This window comes from Artemia franciscana, chromosome 9 (assembly GCF_032884065.1).
Source record: "Artemia franciscana chromosome 9, ASM3288406v1, whole genome shotgun sequence".
NCBI lineage: Eukaryota > Metazoa > Arthropoda > Branchiopoda > Anostraca > Artemiidae > Artemia > Artemia franciscana.
The window spans coordinates 36479154-36503256 of NC_088871.1; the positions used below are offsets into that span (position 1 = coordinate 36479154).

General features: G+C 36.8%; 1 protein-coding gene across 2 annotated transcripts in view; it reads left to right on the forward strand.

Moving 5' to 3' along the window:
* Window positions 1-24103, forward strand: part of LOC136031356 (cyclin-dependent kinase 14-like) — a 200031-nt gene that overhangs the window by 46262 nt on the left and 129666 nt on the right. Inside the window, exon 5 of one of the 2 annotated variants that reach the window (XM_065710856.1) lies at window positions 19748-20032. The exons of the other annotated variant lie outside the window; for it this stretch is intronic. Coding sequence (XP_065566928.1) covers window positions 19748-20032 — 285 coding nt within the window. The remainder of the gene's footprint in view (window positions 1-19747; window positions 20033-24103) is intronic. 2 annotated transcript variants of the gene reach the window in all.

A 24103-nucleotide genomic window follows, 5' to 3' on the forward strand; every position in this document is an offset into this window, starting at 1 on the left:
TTTTCTCAGGCTCGTAACTTTTGATGACAAAGATTAAATTTGATGAAACTTATATATCTAGAATCAGCATAAAAATTCGATTCTTTTGATGTATCTTTTAGCATCAAAATTCCGTTTTTTAGAGTTTCGTTTACTATTGAGCCGGGTCGCTCCTTACTACAGTTCGTTACCACGAACTGTTTGAAAATCTTAAAGTTCTTTAAAAATACTTCTCATTCGAATTCAATGACTGGCAGTCTCTGACGAATTCTATGACTATCTACCTTAGTTCTTCTGCCCTAGGAATGACTAGGAATGACCTTCCCTAGGATAATAGATAGACTTCTCTATTAACAAATGAACTAACATCTTTTTTGTACAATCCTAATAAGGGCAAGGTTGATACCAGATTTGCCTCTCACTCAATCGGACTATCTGTCTTGGCTTTTTCTAGAATTAATCATGGCTTGATGCCCACGACTATTTCGATTTTCAATCCTGATAATCATACAATTTAGCAGTCTAGTCAAAAATTAAACTTTAGTTCAAAGGACTTGAGTTGAGGAAGGCGCAGCCCTCCTCGTATGCAGATTAATGTCCATCCATCTTAAGTTTTAATTTTGCTCCTTACTTTCATCGAAAAAAGCCTTTTTTTATTATTATTTAATTTTTGATCGTTTTCAAAGCATGCTGAGAAATACGCCTCTCCCTGAGGGGAATTTTCTCAGAAAATTGCCTCCTCAGGGAAAGTTTCTCCCGCGGAAAATCCTCCCCTCACGGAAAAATTCCCCAAACATTTCCTCCCGCTGAAATCCCCCCTCCCCCTCGGAGCATTCCCTCCGCATTTGAAACAGAGCAGCCAAAGATATAGTAAGACAATTATGAAGAATTATGTACATTAATTCCAAAAAATTGCGTCGCGATAAAATTCCCCGGAAACATTCCCTCCAGAAACTTTCCTCTCCATCGAAAATTCTTTCCGTGGGAAATCTCCCAGCTAAAAATCCCTCGAAAAACATCTGCGTATTTCCAAATAACACGTTACATAAACAAATGGGAAATTGCTTAACTTATGGCCCTTTCCCCAGGGATTGTCGGGGTTCATGTTATCCCAAGTGGCTTAGTTATTGGGCCTTTCAATTATGCTGAACCAAATGGCTATCTCAAAATTATGGTCAGATCTCCTTTTCAAAAATGGGGGCGTGTGGGGGGGGGGACTAGTTGCCCTCCAATCTTTTTGACATCTTAAAAACTAGAAATTTTTAGTTTCCATTCTAATGAGTCTTCTCCTGATCTTCTAAGACCATTGCTTTGATACGGTCACCTCTGGAAAAAAGATCAATAATAAAAAACAAACAAATAAACACGCTTGTATGATCTTGCTTCTTCCAAAAAATACAATAGTATCGTTTGGGAGTTGTTTCCCCCCTTTTCAAAAATCAGGCAAATTTTCTCAGGCTTGTAACTTTTGATGGGTAACATCAAACTTAATGCATTTTATATATTTGGAATCACTGTTAAAAAGCAAATTCTGTAATCATATTAATTGTTATCAATATTCCTTATTCAGAGTTTCGGTTACTGTTAAGCCGAGTCGCTCTTTACTTGCTGTTCGTTACCACAAATTGTTTGATATGTTTTATGAGTATCTAGTAGAATTTCTAAGAAACATATCCATTTTATGAATTTGCTTAGCTGGATGGGAATTCTTCATTTTGACTCTTATTTGATGAGATCTCTTCCTTGTACATCCCTATGGCATGTCTAATCCTAATAACTTTCTTGTCACTTTTCCAAGATATTTAAGTATGCACAGTGACAAGGGTGCCTGTGGAATTTTTTTCGGGTTGGACAGGGGTGAACAAAAAGTTGTTCATTTAGTTTAGTTTTTTTTTGGGCGGGGGGGGGGGCAAATTAATTATGGACAACCTTACAATATTCATCGACAAGTAAATTACATAACTTGGTGGTAATTGTTATGAAAAAGAAAAAGAAATTTTAGCAGAATGTTTGGTGGACTGTGTTGTCTTTTTGTCTTTGTCTTTGTCAGTGTGTTGTCATTGTTGGATTTGTGTTATCTCTTCCTTCTCTGTGTCGTAGGTAAAATGTGTTTAATATCTTAGAATCAGGATAGGGAAATCTGTCATCAGTTTGTAGTTTGTCAGTCTCATTAACGACAGGGGGCCAATCTCGCATTATGATTTCTTGATTTTTTGTTTAATTCTTTTATATTTGTGTTTGTTTTTATATTAGTATTGTGGAATGCCGCTTTTTAAGTTGTTTGTTTTTATGGCACTTGGTATTGACCAAGTGACATATAGCGATCGCAATGTCTCTCCGGTTTTACTAGTTCGGGCACTTCCATATAAGCTAGGACGATGAAAGTTGGCAGGCGTATCAGGGACCAGACCAGTTTAAATTAGAAATAGTCTCTTCCCCGATTTGACCACCTGGGGGGGGCGAGCGAACGAGATAGTTGAGAAGACTTTTATTTGCTGATAAAACAAATGATTTTTCTTTTTAAGCATTGCTTGCTGGTCTACGGGTATGATTCTCGCTTAGGGTGCGAGAGGTCTCATGTTTGAATCCTGAACCACCCCAATTTTTACATGAAGAAGGTCTGAAACCAGATACGTGATCAATAAAGGGATCGCTGAAAGTTGGCAGGCATATCAGGGACCCGATCAGATTAAATTAGAAACAGTTGGTTCCCCGACCGAAGCTTGGAGTCGAGAGATCAGGATGAAACTTGGTGGAAAGAATAATCACAAGTCCTAGATACGTGATTGACATAACCTTACCAGATTTGCTCTCTTTGGGGGAGTCGGGGGGGGGGGATTTCCAGTGCTTTAGCGAGTTCGGTGCTCTTGGACGTGCTAGGACAATGAAAATTGGCAGGCGTGTCAGGGACCTGCACAAATTGACTTGATAACAATCGTTTCCCCGATTCGACCGTCTGGTGGGGGGCTGGAGGGAATGGAAATCGTAAAAAATGAGGTATGTTTATCTCACGAATGGGTGATCGGATATTAATGAAACTTTATATAAAGAAAGATGTCATATCTCAGGTACTCCATTTTCAATTCGGATCGAATCCGACCGAAATCCGAATCGGATTCAATTCGGTTCCGACCTCGTCACAAGTGCCGTATGAGCTCTTGGCTCTTCCTACCTCGTCACAAGTGCCAAATGAGCTCTTGGCTCTTGTTTCATAGAGCTATGCAAACGTCCTTCGTACAGAGAAACTAAAACAGGGTCGGGGGAACAGGATGCGAATAAGGAATAGAAGCGAAATTGGAATTAACAAGTAGTTACAAAGTCGTGCAAAATGGTTATAAGGTGTATGTACAGTCTAAAGTTTGATTCTTTCTCTTAACTCTATTTTTAAAACAGTAAGAAACTTTAGCGTAAAGAGCGGGGCGTTGAGGAGGAAAAGCGCCTTTCATATACGGAGTAATTTCTGTTTGTTTTAAGTTTTAATGTTGCTCCTTACTTTCATTTAAAAAACTTGTTTTTTTATTTAATTTCTGGACGTTTTTGAATTAATGTATGTTTTGATCTTGGTTCTCCGCACATAAATAATTAACACAAAATTTGCATATCAATTAATTGCAATTAATCGGAAGATTTTCAGAAAAAGGAGCAAGGGAGGAGGACTAGTTGCCCTCCAATTTTCGGATTACTTAAAAAAGCAACTAGAACCTTTATTTTTTTACAAACGTTTTCATTGGTAAAAAAATATACGTAACTTACGAATTAACTTACGTAACGAACTTCTATATTCGTATATTTTTATTGCTTTTATGATGGGGTTCAACCGTCGTCGATACCTCGCTCTTTACACTAAAGCTGAAATCTTGTCCCAATTCCTTAAGAATGACCTCTGAATCACAAAGGCCGTAGAATAAATAGTTGAAACTACTAAAAATACTTTAGCGTAAAGAGTGAGGTATAATGAGGAGGTAAACCCCTCGTATGCGTAATAATTTTTGTTCGTTTTAAGTTTTAATGCTGCTCCTTACTTTCAGTAGAAAAAACTTCTCATATTTTTTTCCTTGTTTTTTCAGATAATGTTAGAAAATCCTGCGCCAATTTCATTGAAATTCTCTTCCCCCATGAGCAGTTTCTCCATGGAAATATCCTCCCACGTACCCCCCCCCCCTCAACTCTTCCCCCTAAACCAAAAAAATCCCCCTGAAAATGTCTGCACACTTCCCAGTAATCATTACTATATGTAAACACAGGTCAAAGTTTGTAACTTGCAACCCCTCCCACGGGGACTGCAGGGGAGTAAGTCGTCCCTAAAGACATAATTATTAGGTTTTTCGACTATGGTGAATAAAGTGGCTATCTCAGAATTTTGATCCGGTGACTTTTGGGAAAAAATGAGCGTGGGAGGGGGCCTAGGTGCCTTCCAATTTTTTGTCACTTAAAAAGGGTAGAGCTTTTAATTTCAGTTAGAATGTGCCCTTTCGCGACATTCTAGGACTACTCAGTCGATACGATCACCCCTGAGAAAAAAAAAAAAAAAACAACAACAAAAAAACAAATAAACACGCATCCGTGATCTGTCTTCTGGAAAAAAAAAATGCGAAATTCCACATTTTTGTAGATAGAAGCTTGAAACTTCTACAATTAGGTTCTCCGATTGTATGACTTTTAGAGGGTGTTTCCCCCTATTTTCTAAAATGAGGCAAATTTTCTGAGGCTCGTAACTTTTGATAGGTATAACTGATCTGGATGAAACTTATATATTTAAAATCAACATTAAAATGCGATTCTTTTGATGTAATTATTGGTATCAAAATTCCATTTTTTTTTAGTTTTGGTTACTATTGAGCCGGGTCGCTCCTTACTGTTTACCACGGGTAAACAGTAAGTTACCACGAACTGTTTGATAGCATAGATATTTTCGTTTGCTAACGTAGCCGAAGCGCGTTGATGCGGGGCTCTCACGGCGTCAGTAAAGTTAATAAACCGTTTCATAAAAGTGCGAATCATAAAGTTTTTCTCACTCATACAAGGATTTCACCTCTTTGGCTTTACAACAATTTTTCACAGAAAGTAACTGAAAAAGTCAGACATTGAGCTAAGAAAACCATCTTTTTAAGTATTTTTTCTTTTTAACAAAAATGAAAGTATTTTTTGTTTCTTTTACCAAGTAGAATATTTAAACGAGTATAAACTAGTATATTTTTAGACGTTAATTTGTATTTTCTTTGTTTGAATTTTCCGCACGCCTTCTGGTGTTGGTTGAACTTGGCGAGCTTTCTTGAAGAAGTTAAATAAAGTTTGACTTTTTTTTCCGACAGCAATAAAATCAACAAAGTAATGCGAGGAAAACTCTTTATTAGCTTTGTGGACAGCTTTATTAACTTTATTGAAGTCATGGGAGGCCCGCATGACTCTTACCTGAGTTTATTTCATTTTGACCTTTTATAAGGTTCAAATCTGTCTGGCCTTTCTTTACAGGCTACGAAATCTTTGTTGGAGTAGATGCCATTTGCTTATTTTTCTGCATTTTTTTTGTTACCTTTCTTGGCTTAATAATTTTCAAGTACCATTTTCTGAGGAAAATCTGGCAAATCATGATCTTTTTAATGACTACACTAGTCTAGTTTTCTTTGAGCAGTTTTTTTAGTTTAAATTTTTCTTTAAGTAGTATCTTTTACATAGATACAAATTATAGTTTCTATGACCAATGACAAATATCCGTGTTTTCAGGGAATGCTTTTGGATTAGTTTAAGGGAGGGGCCCTCCCCCTGTATGTGTCAGAGGTTTTCCCATTTCGTACTGTCTTTTATTCTAAAAATACTCCTTTAAATATTCCCCGTTACCATCTCTCGACATCAAGTATATTGATAGGAATGAAAGGGTTTTCCGTCATCAAGATCCCCATCAAATCTTTTGATTTCCTACTAAGTGTAACTAAATCTCTTCTAAATTCCCTTCCTATCAGATATGTTCGTGACATATGTATGATTATGAAAAGGGATGCTTGGAGAGAGTCATTGATTTTTTTTTCAGCGAAGGTAGAAGATGCTTACTTGGGAAGACAGAGGATCTTAATTATGACATGCAAGATTGAATGATGCTGAATCAAGGATTTTTTTTTGTCTAGGCATTTTGATATTAATTCGGCTATCTTTTGGCATTGATGTTTAAGATTCAATCTTTGCTAACATATATCATCTTTCTGTCATCTCCAAATTGGTAAATAGGCTAAATGCTCTGAAAGAAGTGAAGCAGTTGCTCTCATTTTTTTTTTTTTTTTTGCCACCAACATACCTAGGACCGCAAGAAGGCATATGAACATATCTGATAATATAAATAAGGCTCAAATGATGATGTACAATTAAAATGTTATGTGTCAGAGATGGCATATAGGAGACTGCTATTGTCTACACAGACTTTGTTCCAGTGTTTCCAAATTTGTTTGTTCAAATTCTCACGGTACATGAGTTGACAATCACTGAAGGCAGGATAGCATTGCCTGCTCTAAATCAATCAATGTAACATACATTTAGTTTTTTTTTTTTTTGGGGGGGGGAAGGCAAAAATAAAGGCTATGAAATCCTTCCCGACAGGACCGTATCCATAATTTTTGTTCGAGAAGGTATTTCTTTTGGGGGGGGGGGACTACAGAAAACTTAAAAAGCACATAAAAAATTCATGTATGTGCACTTTTATTGCGTTTTTATAAGTCAGACAAACATCTCGGGGGGGAGGGTGGTAGTCAAACCCCTTACCCACCCCTCTGGATATTACCTTGCTTCTCGGAAGTAGTTCATTGAGGTTACAAACAAAAAGAACCTAAAAATTATATTCTGTTGCTGAATTGTGTTGCTTCACCCCTTTAGCTCAAGTAGTCTTTGTGCTATGCTGTAAAAGCAGTCATTAACCTCCTTCATTGTTATGTCTTCACGGGGGTTTCGCGTTATTAAAAGATGAATTGTTTTTATGTACAAGAATAAATGTTAGGAGATCATGTTACAAAGATAGTTACAAGGGTTCGTAAAGCGGTTATAAGGGAGGGGTAAATATTCGTATTGTCTGATTAGTAGACTGGAAAACTCCTTTGCCAAGTCCTTAAGCAGAATAACTGAGATGTTCCATTACCCACCTTACCTTTTATGTAGTAAATGCGCCTGTCTAATCTGCAAATTTGGCTGCCGAATTAGCAGACTGCAGAAAGGAGACACATACCATTTTTGTCAAAACTCTTTTCAAAACAAAATGTTTTCAGCTTGGTTAACCGCAATCTGAACACTTTTGTTTCCGACCCTGATATATAGGTGGGAATTTGTTTCAGGGGGTAGAGGGGTGGGCTTGAGGAAAACACCAAATATTCACGAATTATATGATAGAATAAGGAACTGTGGGATAATTGGCCAATATTCACACTACACTACGTTATAAAATGAACCGTCCTCAGAAATTTTGAAATAAATTTTCTATGGTAGCCGGAAAATATCCTTGAAAATACCCCCTCCCTCTGCGGCTGGTTAGTCTCCAATCACTTTCGACTTATAAAAAAGTAATAGAACTCCCAATTTCGGATCAAGTGAGCACCATCCGAAGTTTCTGCGACCATGAGTTGGAGGTGTGGATCAGGGAGGGACAGTCCCCTCTTATACGGAATAAATACTGCTCATTTTGGGGTTCAATGTTACATTTTACTTTCTTAGTTACAGCGTAGACCAGAAATACTCCCATGCTTCCAGAAATCATAAAAGGGTCGATATACACTTCACGTTTTTGATGTATTTGTTAAGGTTCTTTTGTACACCCCCCCCCCAAATAAAAATCCAGGTGATGGACTACTAAACGTAAAAAGACACTTAAACTTCTACTATGGGGTTCTCTGATTATTTTCTAGCTTGGGAGGGAGGGGGATCACTCGAAGGGTGCATTTAATGCCAAAACATCTAAGCTCTCATTGAGTCTTCAGATAAAAACAGAATTATTTCTAAGGGAGAGACGAAGGGATGGTGCAGGTTGAAGTTGATTTATAATCCCCAGGGAGTTCTTGTCTTTTTTATAACTCGAAGGTGATTGGAGACCAACCTGCCGCAAGGGGTTTTCCGGGGGTTGGTATTTTCTAAGGGAGGGGTATTTTCAGTGGGGGGGGGGGCACCTAGAACCATTTTGCTTGGAAAATTAAGGTCGACTGTAGATGTATTATAGGTGCACGATACTAAATTTAGGGTGCAGGATACATGATCTTATTAGAGAATTTTACTTTAAGGCTTTTGGTCAACCGTGGGTATAGATAGCGTGACTTCCGCCACACTTGATATTTGCCACCTGGTGTAGCCTACATGATTTCTGAAAATGGGTGCCTCCTCGTTGTTGAACTGAGTTTATCACCCCAACACCTGCAAATGGTCGTTCATGGAATTTCTTGATATTATTATGATATTTAACCTAAATACAACAAAACTGGTGCTTAGTTGACACTATTTAATGAAAGTATTACCCATGTATTGGGTTTTTGCCAGTGTACCCAATGGATAAATTTCATTTTCCACACCTGCTTTGCTTGTTTTCAGAAGCCAAATTCCATTGTAGCATTTGATATTGGAAATTGATAATAGGCTGAAATGGATATTCTGATTATAGAAGCGGAAGAGTCAGGAGCATCTCTTCATTAATTGAATAAAAAAAACTAATTTTTTTAGCTGAAAGTAAGGAGCGACATTAAAACTTAAAACGAACAGAAATTACTCCGTATATGAAATGGGTTGTCCCCTCCGCAATCCCTCGCTCTTTACGCTAAAGCTTTTAATTGTTTTAAAAAGTAGAATTGTGGCAAAGAGTCAAACTTCAGCGTAAAGAGCGAGGGATTGCGGAGGGGACAACCCATTTCATATACGGAGTAATTTCTGTTCGTTTTAAGTTTTAATGTCGCTCCTTACTTTCAGCTAAAAAAATTAGTTTTTTTTATTTAATTTCTGAACGTTTTTGAATTAATGCATGTTTGGTTTTGGCTCTCCGCACATAAATTATTAAAATGAAACTTGTATATTAATTCTTTTTTTGGCTAAATGGCTTTCTCTTAGTTTTGATCAGACGATTTTGAGAAACAAGGGGTGGAGAAGGAGGCCTAGTTGCCCTCCAATTTTTCGGTCACTTAAAATGGCAACTAGAACTTTTAATTTTTAATGAACGTTTTTATTAGTAAGAAATACACGTAGCTTAAGAATTAACTTACATAACAAACTTTCATAACCTTATATTTTTATTATGTATACGAGGGGGTTTTTACCCTCGTTAATACCTCGCTCTTTACACTAAATCGTAAGTTTTGTCCCAATTCTTTAAGAATGACCCCTGAATCAGAAAGGCCGTAGAATAAATAGTTGAAATTACTAAAAATACTTTAGCATAAAGAGCAAGGTATTTATCTCCTCCTAAATACCTCGCTCTTTATACTAAAGTATTTTTAGAACCCCTCATATGCGTAATTATCTCTGTTCGTTTTAGGTTTCAATGCTACTTCTTCCTTTCATTTGAAAAAACGTTTTCATGTTTATTTTTCATTGTTTTCTTATAGTAGTGCTAGAGAACCCTGCGCCCTTTTCATTGAATTTTTCTTCCCTCATGACAGATTCCTCCAAGGAAAGATCCTCCAACATAGCCCCCTCTCCTCAGCCCCACCCCCAAACAAAATAAAATCCCCCTGAAAACGTCTGTACACTTCCCAATAACCATTACTATATGTAAACACTGGTCAAAGTTTGTAACTTGCAGCCCCTCCCCCAGGGATTGTGGGGGAGTAAGTCATCCCCAAAGACATAGTTATTATGGTTTTCGACTATGCTGAACAAAATGGCTATCTCAAAATTTTGATCCGTTGACTTTGGGAAAAAAATGAGCGTGGGAGGGGGCCTAGATGCCCTCCAATTTTTTTGGTCACTTAAAAAGGGCACTAGAACTTTTCATTTCCGTTAGAATGAGCCCTCTTGCGACATTCTAGGACCACTTGGTCGATACGATGACCCCTGGGGAAAAAAAAAAAACAAAAAACAAAAAAAAACAACAAACAAATAAACACGCACCCGTGATTTGTCTTCTGGCAAAAAATACAAAATTCCACATTTTTGTAGATAGGAGCTTGAAACTTCTATAGTAGGGTTCTCTGATACGCTGAATCTGATGGTGTCATTTTCGTTAAGATCCTACGACTTTTAGGGGGTGTTTCTCCCTATTTTCTTAAATAAGGCAAATTTTCTCAGGCTCGTAACTTTTGATGGGTAAGATTAAACTTGATTAAACTTATATATTTAAAATCAGCATTAAAATGCGATTCTTTTGATGTAGCTATTGATATCAAAATTCAATTTTTTAGAGTTTTGGTTACTATTGAGCCGGGTCGCTCCTTACTACAGTTCGTTACCACGAACTGTTTGATCTAACCAACTGTTCAACTCCTTGATTACGAATAGTAAATTAATTAGACCATGGTATCATGTATTGGATTTTTGTTTGTTTGAAGTCTTAATCTTGTTATATTTTTATATAAGAGATGAAAAATCAGAAAATAATTTTAGGGCCTTTGGCTGCTGTAAAAAAAAACAACAAGTTTCTGCAACTGGAATCACGAAGTGAAGTTAAAACTCAGAAACAAATTACTTCGTTTATGGTGGCGGGGAGAAGCTACCCATTCTTCAACTCTCGCTTTTTATGCCAGATTCTCGAAGCTCTTTGGAATTATTTCTCATTCAACTTCCACGACCTTTGTGTTTAAACAGTCTATTTTCAACAATTGTGACAAAATCTCAAACTTTAGCGTAAAGAGTGAGGTTTTAAGAAGGGACAGCCCCCTCCTATATGTAATAACTTCTGTTCGTTTTCAGTTTCAATGTTGCTCCTTACTTTCAGTCGAAAAAACTTGTTTATTTTTATTTAATTTCTGGCCGTCTTTCAGATCATGACAGGAAATCCCCTTTCCTCCTCCCTCTGTAAATTTTTCTCCGGAAAATTACCCTGGCAACTCTTCCAACGGAAAATTCCCCCCGTGGAAATCCTCCCGGAAAATCCCCCCCCCCCCAATTTTTTTTATATTTCCTGATAATAAATACTACATTGAACAACAGGCAAATTGCATTACTTACAGTCCTTTCCCCAGAGGATATGGGTTGTCTTGTCATCCCCAAAGACATAGTTATTGGGCATTTCAATTAGCCTATGCTAAGGGAAACGGTTCTCTCAAAATTTTGAGATGATTTCTTTAGAGGAAAAAGGGTGTGGAAGGGTCGTTAGTTGCTCACCAATCTCTCTGGTCACTTAAAAGGGCACCAGAAATTTTGGTTTCTGCGAATGAGAAATCTTAATATTCCCAGATCGTTGGTTCGGTACGATCATGCCTGGTAAAACAATATAAAAAATAGAAAAAAAAATATGAATCAGCGTAAAAAGCCAATTCTTCTGATATATCAATTTTCATCGCAAGTTTTTTTTTTACGATTAGGCTACTGTTGGGCCGATTTGCTTCTTACTAACTGGTCGTTTCCACAAACTGTTTGATTAACAAAGTGTAAAAGTAAGGAGCGACTCGGCCCAGTAGTAACTGGAACTCTAAAACGAAGAATTTTGATAACATTAATACGTCAAAAGAATTGACCTTTTGTGCTGCTTCCAAGTATGTAAAATTTATAATGTTTAATCCTATCCATCAAAAGCAACGAGCCTGAGAAAATTTGCCTGACTTTCGAAAAAGAAGGAAAGATCCTCAAAAAGTCAAGTGATCTTAATTAAAATTGCACAATAAGATTGAGCGTATCAGAGAACTCTAATTCAATGGTTTCAAGTTTCTTTCTACAAAATGTGCAATTTGTTGTTGTTGTTTTTTTCAGAAGGAAAATCACGGATGGCTTGTTTGCTTTTTTCCAGGGGTGATAGTATCGAACGAATGGTCCTAGAAGATCAAGAGGGGTTCATTTGAGCGGAATTGAAAATTCTATTGCCTTTTTAAGTTACCAAAAAGATCGGAGGTCAACTAACCCCCCTCCCATGCCCCCTTTCCCCCAAAGAGTTCTGACCGAAATTGAGAGATGGTCATTTTGTTTAGCACAGTTGAAACTTCCAATAAGTAGATCTCTGTGAATGACATGGCCCCACTACAGGCCCTGGGGAAAGGGCTTTAAGATGTGGAATTTTGCGATTGTTTATATATAGTAATTATTATTGGGAATTATGCGCACATTTTTTGGGGGATTTACCATGGGAAAATTTTTATGTGGGGAGGGGATTTTGCACGGGAGAAACTTTCCATTGGGGCAGGGAATGTCTGGGGGGAATTTTTCTAAGTTGGAGAGATTTCCGACACGATTTGAAAAACGACTAGAAATTAAATAAGAACAAGTTTTTCTTTGAAAAGAAAGTAAGGATAATTTTTCAGTGGATTGTCGGGGAATATTCTGTGGGGGAATTTTCTGAGGGATAAACTTTCCGTTGTTGGAAAGAATTTAGGGGGAATTTTTCCTACGGAGGTGGTGGGATTTCCGGCATGACTGAAAAACGGTTAGAAATTAAATAATAAAAATTTTTTTTTTTAGATTAAAGACAGTAGAATTTTCCACGGGAACTTCCAGCGTGATAAACTTTCTATTGTTGGAGGGGATTTCCGTGAAAATTCTTCAACGGAGGATTAGATTTTCAGCATGAATGAAAAATGATTAAAAATTTAATAAAAAGAAAGTTTTTTTTTCAAATGAAAGCAAGGCGAATTTTCTAGGGGAATTACCCACAGGAACTTTTCCGAGGAGAATTTTCAGCAAGGATAAAATCATTCCGGGGGAATTCCTCAGGGGTATGTTTTACGGAGGGGGAAGGTGGATTTTCTGGAATTTTTTTGAAAAACAATCAGAAACCAAATAAATGTATGTTTTATGGAGGGGAAGGCGGATTTTCTGGAATTTTTGAAAAACAATCAGAAACCAAATAAAAAAGACAAGTTTTTCTGCTCAAAGTAAGGATTAGCATTAAAATTTCAAATGAACAAATCTTTTTTTTTGTGTATGAGGGGACAAATGAGTTTGTGTTTTTCTCTCAATTGCTTAAGAACGACTCCTGAAACACAAGGATGGTTTAATTGGAATAAGAAGCTTTTATAAAGTACCAAACAATTTAAGCTTAAAGAGCGATGGATTGGACAAGGAGCAATACCAAGCACGGATAGAGGGAGGGGAATGGAGGCAAACGTCCCCCCAAACCAATTTTTAAAGAATCCTTCCGAAATTATACTATTGAGTACTATATACAAGAAATAAGGACTGAAAAATCGATCGTTTTCTGAAATAAAAACAATGGAACTTATCAGCGCAATGAAATTGTTCTAAGACGGTATGTGTTATAAACGTAAGACTGAAACGTATCTGTGCTGTTATTGAGAGCCCAAGAGAATGCAGACCCAAGACAAGAAGGTTGAAGAGTGAGAGTGATGTGGTCTGTATAGGCATGCAAAGGTTGGCATCACTTATCATTGTTTCCCGGAGACAGTGACACAGATGAAGTGTACGTAATACATAGGTCCAAATAAAATAATTTTATTTCCATCACTGAAATTGACTAGAATCAAGACTCCTTTACCAACGCTATAAATGTTTGCCTCATTGCTTGCAGATACACAACATTAGATGAAGCACCCTGACAATGATGCCAATTCATCTGCCAGCAATCTAAGTCTGCCTCATTTGGTGGCACTGAAATAGCATAGAGTTTTGATGAAGATACCGACTTGACATCTATTATAAGCACATCTTATTATTGGTATCTAAGCTCTGATTATAAAGGTCAAGGTTATATCTTTCTTTATGTCGAATGGCTTTACATCCTATTGTAAAGAGGTTTAAAAATAATGTGTCGCCTAATACCAATCGGGAGTCGGGAATTTCGCTCCTCAATTTCTTCTGCCAAGTTTATGTCAATAGTTAAATGAATACATTTCACATCTCCCTTGACATGACACCTGCTTATACTTTTTTTTCATACGTGGAACCCTTTGCAGGGCACAATAAGACCAACTATTCTTTCTGTCATGCCTAAACGAGGTCCTTTGAGCAGTAATATTCTTTGGAAGTGCCTGCTGCTAGGGCTAGGTATACTAGCACCATTAATCGCCCCCTTTACCCTTTGTCTTTTTTTTTCTTGACAGCATATTCTGAACTTGATTAAGTTATCTTCTTGTCTAATAGAGAAAAAAATCGGACAAAAAGTCAAACTGGCTCAAGAGTTTATTGTCCACTGCAACAAAACACACTGTTCATCTTCCGCCAATCTTTTGCCGCGTCTTTTTACCTTGACTGGGATATGTTTTGCAGTATGAGCAAAGCATGTCTTTTTCCCCAGCGATCTGACTATGCCTTTTCTTATTCCTTGCCCTTTTTCTTTGCGTTTGAGTACCTTTGCCAAAAGTACCGGTAACAGCATTAGAAGTAACCCCTTAATCTTCAAACATTGTCATTCAAACAATGGTCGTGATCTCGACCATTGTATTTTGAGGGAGGATTTTTCTATATATTTTTTTGTTCTATTTCTATAGGAGCCTTTCACGTTGGTGTCCAGACGCTTAGCTTATCCGTTCATCTTATATTGCGAACTTACAACACCGTAATCAAACAGTTCGTGGTAGCGATCTGTAGTAAGGAGTGACCAGGCTCAATAGTAACCGAAACTATAAAAAAAAATGGAATTTGGATACCAATAGTTACATCAAAAGAATTGCATTTTAATTCTGATTTTAAATATATAAGTTTCATCAAGTTTAGTCTTACCCATCAAAGGTTATAAGCCTGAGAATATTTGCCTTATTTTAGAAAATTGGGGGAAACACCCCCTAAAAGTCACAGAATCTTAAAGAAAACGGGTGCGTGTTTATTTGTTTGTTTGTTTAGTTTTTTTTCTTTTTCCCAGGAGTGATCGTATCGACCCGGTGGTCCTAGAATGCTGTACGAGGGCTCATTCTAACGGGAATTAAAAGTTCTAGTGCTCTTTTTATCATGGGAAAATTTTTATGTGGGGAGGGAATTTTGCACGGGAGAAACTTTCCATTGGGGTAGGGAATTTCCGGGGGAATTTTTCTAAGTTGGAAAGATTTCTGACACAATTTGAAAAACGACTAGAAATTAAATAAGAACAAGTTTTTCTTTGAAATGAAAGTAAGGAGAATTTTTAGTGGATTGTCGGGAAATATTCTGTGGGGGAATTTTCTGAGGGATAAACTTTCCGTTGTTGGAAGGAATTTAGGGGGAATTTTTCCTACGGAGGCGGTGGGATTTCCGGTATGACTGAAAAGCGATTAGAAATTAAATAAAAAAAGAATTGCATTTTAATACTGATTTTAAATATATAAGTTTCATCAAGTTTAGTCTTACCCATCAAACGTTATGAGCCTGAGAATATTTGCCTTATTTTAGAAAATAGGGGGAAACACCCCCTAAAAGTCACAGAATCTTAACGAAAACAGGTGCGTGTTTATTTGTTTAGTTTTTTTCTTTTCCCCAGGGGTGATCGTATCGACCCGGTGGTCCTAGAATGCTGTACGAGGGCTCATTCTAACGGAAATTAAAAGTTCTAGTGCCCTTTTTACCATGGGAAAATTTTATGCTCTATGAGGGCTCATTCTAACGGGAATTAAAAGTTCTAGTGCCCTTTTTAAGTAACCAAAAAAATTGGAGGGCACCCCTCCCACGCTCATTTTTTCCCAAAGTCACCGGATCAAAATTCTGAGATAGCCATTTTACTCATTATAGTCGAAAACATCTATGTCTTGGGAACGACTTACTCCCCCACAGTCCCCGTAGGAGGGGCTACAAGTTGCAAACTTTGACCAGTGTTTACATATAATAATGGTTATTGGGAAGTGTGCAGACGTTTTCAGGGGATTTTTTTTTGTTTTTTTGGAGGGGGGAGGAAGTTTAGGGAGGGTTACATTGGAGGATATTTCCATGGAGAAATTTGTCATAGGGGGAAGAGAATTTCAATGAAGGGGGCTGCAGGATTTTCTAGCATTATTAAAAAAAGACAATGAAAAAATAAGTAGGAAAAGTTTTTTCAACTGAAAGTAAGGAGCAGCATTAAAACTTAAAACGAACAGAAATTATTACGCATATGAGGGGTTCACCTTCTCGTAATACTTCTCTCTTTACGCTAAAGTATTCTTAGTAATTTCAACTATCTATTCTACGACCTTTGTGATTCAGGGGTCATTCAAAAAATTGGGACAAAATTTAAGCTTTAAAAATTAAAATTCTAGTTGCCTTTTCAAGTCATCAAAGAATTCGAGGGCAACTAGGCTTCCTCCCCCACTCCTTTTCTTCTCAAAATCTCATTTAGCCAAAAAAAAAATTAATATGCAAATTTCGTTTTAATTATTTATGTCCGGAGAGCCAAAATCAAAACTCGCATTAATTCAAAAACGTTCAGAAATTAAATAAGAAAAAACAAGTTTTTTTTTACTGAAGGTAAGGAGCGACATTAAAACTTAAAACGAACAGAAATTACTCCTTATATGAAAGGGGCTTTTCATCCTCCACGCCCCGCTCTTTACGCTGGTTTTTTACTGTTTTAAAAAGTAGAGTTAAGAGAAAGAGTCAAACTTTAGCGTAAAGAGCGGGGCGTTGAGGAGGAAAAGCCCCTTTCATATACGGAGTAATTTCTGTTCGTTTTAAGTTTAAATGTCGCTCCTTTTTTCAGTTAAAAAAAAAACTTGTTTTTTTGTTCGTTTAATGGCATCAAAGAGCAATCGAAAATATTAGAGCTAACCAAATGCAACAGGCGGCGAGTGCGTTTACCTTTCCTTTGACTGGGGTTGCCTCTGATTGCCAACGGACATCAATGTTTAGTGGCAATCACGTTCTCGACAAAGTTTCCCAGTGCTTTGCACAAGCGGCAAAGTGAGCCAGTTGATCTCCCGTTGCGTTACGTTACGTCGATATCAAACCCGGCCTTAATTCAACTATTTTAAACAAAATTTTAGGGGGGGGATGTTACACTTTCTCCTTTTGACCCCCCCCCCAAATTAAGTCTCTGGATCCATGCTTGGGTAACCTCCCTCGCATACGGAATAATTCTGTTTTTCAAGTTTTAATGTTGCTCCTTAATTTCACCTAAAAAAAACTGTGTAAATTCAATTTTAATATAAGAAGATCTGACCTCCGACCACTTCAGCAAGGCCAAAAAAGAAGATATTATCTTTGAATGTTTAGTCATCTTGATCATTTAAGAAAGAGCCTATTTAATAGGATGATGATGAGCTTCTTTTAGAGATTCTTAGATTGATAATAACTAGATACATAGTTACTGAAGATAATTTTATATTTTCCTCTTCATACTAGCTCTACTGTTACTACTACACTTTTACTAAAATCTTACCGCCGCACCAAGCCACCTGAGACCAACACAGCTGCATAAGCTCCTCTTCCACCGATTCTCTTCAACGGATTGAATTTATTCAGTTTACCCCTCCCATGAAGTTCCGATTTACTTTCTTATGGTTCTTCCTCATGGCCTCTCCCCATCCCATTTGGGACGACCTGCCTTTCGTTGGGCCTTAGGTGGATGGTCAATAAGAACAATATTTGGCAATTGGCTATTCCTCCATCTCTACGTCCTAACCATCGTCTTATCCATCTGAACCTTTTTTTTTCATTATTGCCCTATAAAGTAGGATAAAACTACATTTTTAGTACAGCTTGTTATTTGATATACTATCAGTCTATTCGTTGACGATTCCCCTGGAAAACATTTAACGAATCAGCCTCTGCCTTTCGAAGTGTCCCCGTATCAAAATCATACTTGACCACTGTCATTACCATAGCTTCTAATATTTTTTAATCTTGGTTCGCAGACTTACCTTTATATTCTTCCAAACGTTTTCAACTGTGGACTATCCAGAAAAACAGCTGAAATACCTGGGTATCACTTACGGATATAGCGTAACAAGCCCTAGAACTCTTTTAGTAGAAAATATATCTAAGGCAATTAGACTCAGCTATGCCAAATTAGCTTCCCTGAAATATAGGCTACGTTTAATAGAAAAAGTATTATCTCGACTCTATTCAGCTGTCGCTCTGCCATACCTGTTGTATATCGCACCTCTACGGGAGGGTCTTACAGCGACAGAAAAATTGAAGCTTCGTTCAGCTTATTGCAAGTACCTAAAATTTTTACTGCGTATGTCGCTCCACGAAAGGAATTCCTCATTGCTAAACTGTTATAATATGCCCCGTTATAATAAGGTCTAAGTCCCTTCGTAAACTGGCAAGTTTCTTACCTGTACACATTTTATATGATTGCGATTTTTGAAGTTGAGTTGTATTAGAAGTCACATTATTATTTTTTTCTTTATTTTACTCAACTTTTTCATGTTGTATGAGTGGAAATCAATAAATTACTTACTTACTTACTTACTATTTTACTTTTTACATTTCCACTACATACCCCATTTTTACTAATAATACTACTGAGGTAAATAAAGCCATCTAGTTGATCGATCTCTCATACACATCATCACCTCCTAATCCTTCATTTATTATTGGTCTAAGCGACTTAATCTTCTTAAAATTAATTATGTTGTCTTAAAATAAAATTAGTTATGTCTTAAAATTGCTTATGTTGATGGTTAATTGAGAAAAGATTGTAACAGAAAAGCTTGTTTATACCCAAAAACGTTTTGCAAACACTCCGTTACTAATAGGGCATGTACCGACGGCAGAGAAAAAAAAAAGGATGAATAAGTTTCATCACCGCAATTTGCTGTAAGTATTTTGGCAAAAGATTCGCATGACCACTTCACTGTTATTAGACGGATCTCAAACATTTGAACCTAAAGTGATGCAAAAGGCGAGAATATTCTAAATAACTACCATAATTTTTTTTTTAATCCTTCCGCCGAAAATTTAAAGCTAAAGCTTTCAGCTTATACAATAAGCATCAAAATCAGATATCACAGGTCCACACCCAAAAAGGTAGACTTATTTCAACTTTTTTTTTGTCTGTTTGCACTTTTACTTTTATATAGCTTTCAAGTCTTTGCATGATGCCGCCATGGTTTAGCGAAACTTTTTTCAGTAGAAAAAGGTCTAGCAAAGATTCGATACGCTAATTTTGGCATTATAAACCTTTATAAATTGGAGGCACTATCGGCAGTTCAATGTTTTTTTTTTTTTTTTATATTTTTATTTTTTAAAATTAAATCGCACCTCTACTCCTCTCAGTGATGACAACTTTAACAAGAAAATTGCTTTAAACCTTAGACGTCACCTATTCTCTGTTTGAAAAAGATTTAACAGCTGAACCGGACACACTTTAGACTACCATATGCTACAAAATAAAACCATCAAAAAAGAAATTGTCTTTCCCGTAATAATAGGCATCCTCTCACCACAGGAAGCCATTCTCACGTTGGCCTTTCTTACCATTTCAAATTTTTTCCAAATGTTCCCCAATCATGTCTCCCCGCCCCCCCAAAAAAATTAAAATTTCCTTTATTCTCGAAAAGGGGAATAATGAAAATAAATAAATAATTGGCAGTTCAATGTTCGGACATGTCCTCATAAAGCCAACTTTTATGGATTTGAGAATTTTTAAGGGCTTGCAGTTATAGCCCCCCATTTCATAGTCCCAAAAAGAATGTTACTTTGTCAAAGGCGGAAGCTTCGGAAAGTTTCCTATCACCCTCCCTAAATGTACAGGTATGGTTGCTTGTTTTTTTTTTTTAACGGGGAGTTTTTTTTGTATATTTACGTAAAATGCGTTTTGTAGGTTTCCAGTCCTACGGCTGGAACTCCTGATCCTGGAACGCCTGGCAAATCAAGTAATAAAAGTCGGGACGGCGTCACGAAATCTGGAGGAGATTCTGGTTTTGGAAGTGGAACTGGTTCCCTTGCTGACCTTCTAAGCAGTGTCGTCAGAAGATCAAAAAAAGGACATAGAGTGCCTCGACCTTATTCTGAAGCTTCATTGGCCCAATCTAGTCAACCTCCTCCTGTTGTCCCTGTAGAGGAAAAGAAGGAGAGAAGGAGGTCTAAACGCTACTCAGCCTATGGGGTAAAGTCTTGTCAACTCTTGTTTCCTCTCTTACTCTCTTCTCTCATAAGGTCTGAACATGGACACTCGATTTAGATTTTCATCTGCTTGCAATTTTCAAATATTTCTTGGTAGTAAATAGCAAATACAGAGCAGCATTTGTTAAAAGCACCCGAAACTGTCGAGACTGTAACTTTTAAAACGGTGCACATGTTCGAAGGTTTTGATAAAACCGGTGCTTTGATCAAATTAGTAGGGGGGGGGGTACTAAAAATGTGGTGAATGACTAAATGTGACAACCAGATTTTAATTTGTTTCTTTTATCGTCTGATAAATCTATAATTTCTTTTTCTTGTCTTGGTTTCTTTCAAATTCAGTGCTGATAATGCTATCGACATCTTTTTTAAACACAATTCCCATCTATATTTCATTCAACAACTTATTTCACTTACACGATTAAAAGATTTCAGCTCAATAATGCCCAAAAGGATTGACAGTTAGTCTTCACCCGACCGTTGCCTAGATTCTATCAATTCACTAGATTTGGTCAAATCTGACATTTTCACACGTCTGGCTTAATTGCCGAAATCAGTTTGACAATTTGTTCTCAAAGTCACTAGCCTAGTCCGTATCCAGGGGGGGTTACCGCCTTTGAATCCCCCCAACGGAATTTTGTCGACTCGTAAACAGGTAACATTTGCATGTGATCCGTTCAGATTTTTTACTTCCCCCCCTCCCCGAAAAGAAATCCTGAATTTGGTCTTGGGAGCAGCCGAAAAATGTAGATCAGGAGGATTGAAGTGTGATTGAATATGCATTGCCCAGGTGATCCTCTCTTTGACTGCAGCTCAGCAAACGATTTCTGGCAATTAATTCCGAAATAAAGTAATATTAATACGGAATTTTCGGGAATCCGATTTTTTGGCGTAACAGCGATGATAAGACATTGAGTTAGAAGCCACTTATCAAAAGTCCTAAGGAGCAAAAATACCCTCCAAAAAAGATTCAATCTTGACGGTTAGACCGTATTTATTATTTATGGAGATGTCAGTTCTCTATATACAATAATACGATCTCTCAGTGGGGATCTTATTGAAACAGTGGCTGTAGAGTTCAAACTATTTAAAACCCTTGTATAGAACATCGTAGTTTTTGAGGACATTCAGCTTTAAGGTGGAGAATTCATCTCTAAGCATGTGTGAAGACCACATATGGATTGAAAGACTGGTATTTGGAATAATTTGGAAGCTTCGTTTGAAAGAGTCGATTCTTTTGAGACTTCATTCATTTATTAGAATACTCAATTTATTATTGCATTTACATACTGTATTTGCTGCAATTGCTATTCTGTAAATGCCAAATTTCAGGGAGGGGATGGGTTGATGGGCTATGAGATCAGTTTGGAGGGAAGGGTGGGGTAACTTTAAAAAATTATTTTGTAGGCCCAAATACCCTAAATTTGCAAGAGTGGTCGTTCGAATCAATTCAAAGAGAGGGATAACTCAGCTAATAATCTCCTTTCTCCCGTGAAGGATAGATTTAACGTTAAGAATGGGTGCAGAGGGTGGGGGAGGAGGTTTCTCGTGGTTGTTTTGAGTTTTTTAAGTATGAAGTAGGAGATTACATTCGCACTCCAGCCGCAGGGCTGGGGGACTAACTCCTAAAATCTATATTTGTCCAAGGATCCATCACCTCTCAAGAAAAAAAAAGGTCTGAAAGAATGTATTAATGCTATTCGTAAAATATTGTTACCATAAGAGTGGAACCCGGTCCATGATAATAAGAAAGTATTTTGCACGTTAAGTTGAAGATTATATCATATGCTTACTTGCACAGTAAGGTCAGGTTTGTTGAACATTCCCCCAAAATCGAGATCTGTTGGAAAAGTTCCACTCCCATTAAAAGGTTCCATCGTCAGCTTCGACGATGTCTTCCCACTCCGGTTGTAAAGAGGCATGAAAGCATCATAGATCACTGCTGTAGGCCACACTCGTTGAAGTGTATTATTGGCCTTTCTCTTCTTGGACTGACCGAAAAAATGTTGATTTGGAGATTGTGTCATATTCTGTGCGCAACATGTAGCAGATGGAATTCCATCATCCCCTTCGTAATCTGTTGGTGATGAACGGCTGACCTATTATGTTCCTTACGTACTTGTTAGTTGCCATCTGAGTTCATTGGATGCCAAGCAGTCTATGATGGAGTCACATGTTTCCAAAGACTGGATTCTCTTCTCTTGCTCTTGTTCAGGATGTCATATATCTGACGCATAACGTAGGACAGGCAAAGCATTATATATCGTAAAATGATTTAAATTTTGCTTAAAATATGGGGGTGGCGGGACTGGCACGTACGCAGGGGGGCCTCCGGGCCCGGGTCCCCTTTGAAATCTCACGATTTTTTATTTAACCATAATTTTCTCATACTTCTCATAAAATAAGGAATTGGAAGGATTTGGGCCACCCCCCGAAACAAATTCCTGCGTGCGTGCCTGATGGGGGGATTGAAACGTCAGGTGGCCTCTCTTTAGTATATTTTTTTTAATTCTAAAGCTTTACTTCATTTTCAAGTAGAGTATTTGTTTTTTCATGTCTGAGAGATCCGAATTTCAGCTGAAGAACTTGTATGATTTCCTGTCTGAAAAGAAATCTATAAAACCGTTTTAAGAAACTATTCCAGGTTGTTCCCTAGCTAAAGTGTTTAAAGGGACGATTAGGAAGGATAAAAAGAAGTGAAACATAATGTATGTAAACGATTTGCGAATACCCCATTCGCAATGAGATTTTACTAACACCGAGATTTAGCAAGCGCTTATTTAAGTTGATCATTTTTTCATAGAGACAAATCTCTACAGAGATTAAATCTCTGTATTAAATATCTCATTGTGAATAACCCTTCAGTGGTTGAAACCCTTTAAACAAAAACATGAAAAGAATGTGCGTCATTGGTTTTTATCATCGAACTAATTTATCTTTCCAGTGGCAATAAATGTTTTATAATTTAGTTAGTCTGGGGATCTGTCTGATGAAGGTGCTCGAGTTGAATTACAAAGTAAAAAAAAAAAAGAATAGCTCTGTTTTCAGAAATATTAATGCTTTTTAAACTTTAATCCTTATTTTCAAGACATTTCATTATGAACATGCAACGCTGGAAATTACTTATGTGCTTTGAGACGGAAATCTAAAAAATGTAAACGAAAAAAGAGGATTAAAATTCTTTTTGTTTAACAAATTTGTGGATTAAAATTCATGGCTGCATTGAAATATTGTGAGCTGAGACACTTATTGAGACACTATATTTATTTATGTCATATAAATATATATATATATATATATATATATATATATATATATATATATATATATATATATATATATATATATATATATATATATATATATACTGAGATATTAGTTGATGGCATGGAGATGTTAGATGAGTGTGGGCTATTGCAAAACTGATTTGACTATCTTGTTGAAACATTCTTTGGAAATATGTGTGTCGTAAGATTCGTTTTGTAATATATTTTGTTGTTGTTGCACAATCTAAAAGCAAAACTAAGATCTCTTGTTGCGACGGATATAAGATACTGAATACTAAGAAATATATCTACGCCGAGGGATTGGGAGACATCTCTAGACCCTAATTAAGTTATGGGGAACACGCTAACATACCCATACAGGTGCTTGAGCGAAAAACGCAATATTTTGTAGCTTCATGCCATGGCTATCAAAATTTCTCATATCCTCGAGAATTTAGTAAAATAAAAGTAAAATATTTAGAGAGATATGTAAAATACAATATTAAATAGCTGCATTTGTTGTAGATTATTCTTATTCAGATTCTGAAGTAATGAAAAAATAAAAGATTGGTAAATTTAGTTCTGTTTTTATTTTATAGATAAGGTTTATTGAATTGCCTTTGAAGCCATTTGCGCAATATGAGCATTAGGAGATAGCGACCAAGATTTGAAATTTAGAGGTGGTAAATCCTGTCACGAGCAATCCTTGGTTTTTAAACATATTTTTGCGCTTTGAGCTTGCAGTCTTTTGGATCTAGAAAAAAAGAGTAACCTTCAACAGGAACACTCCC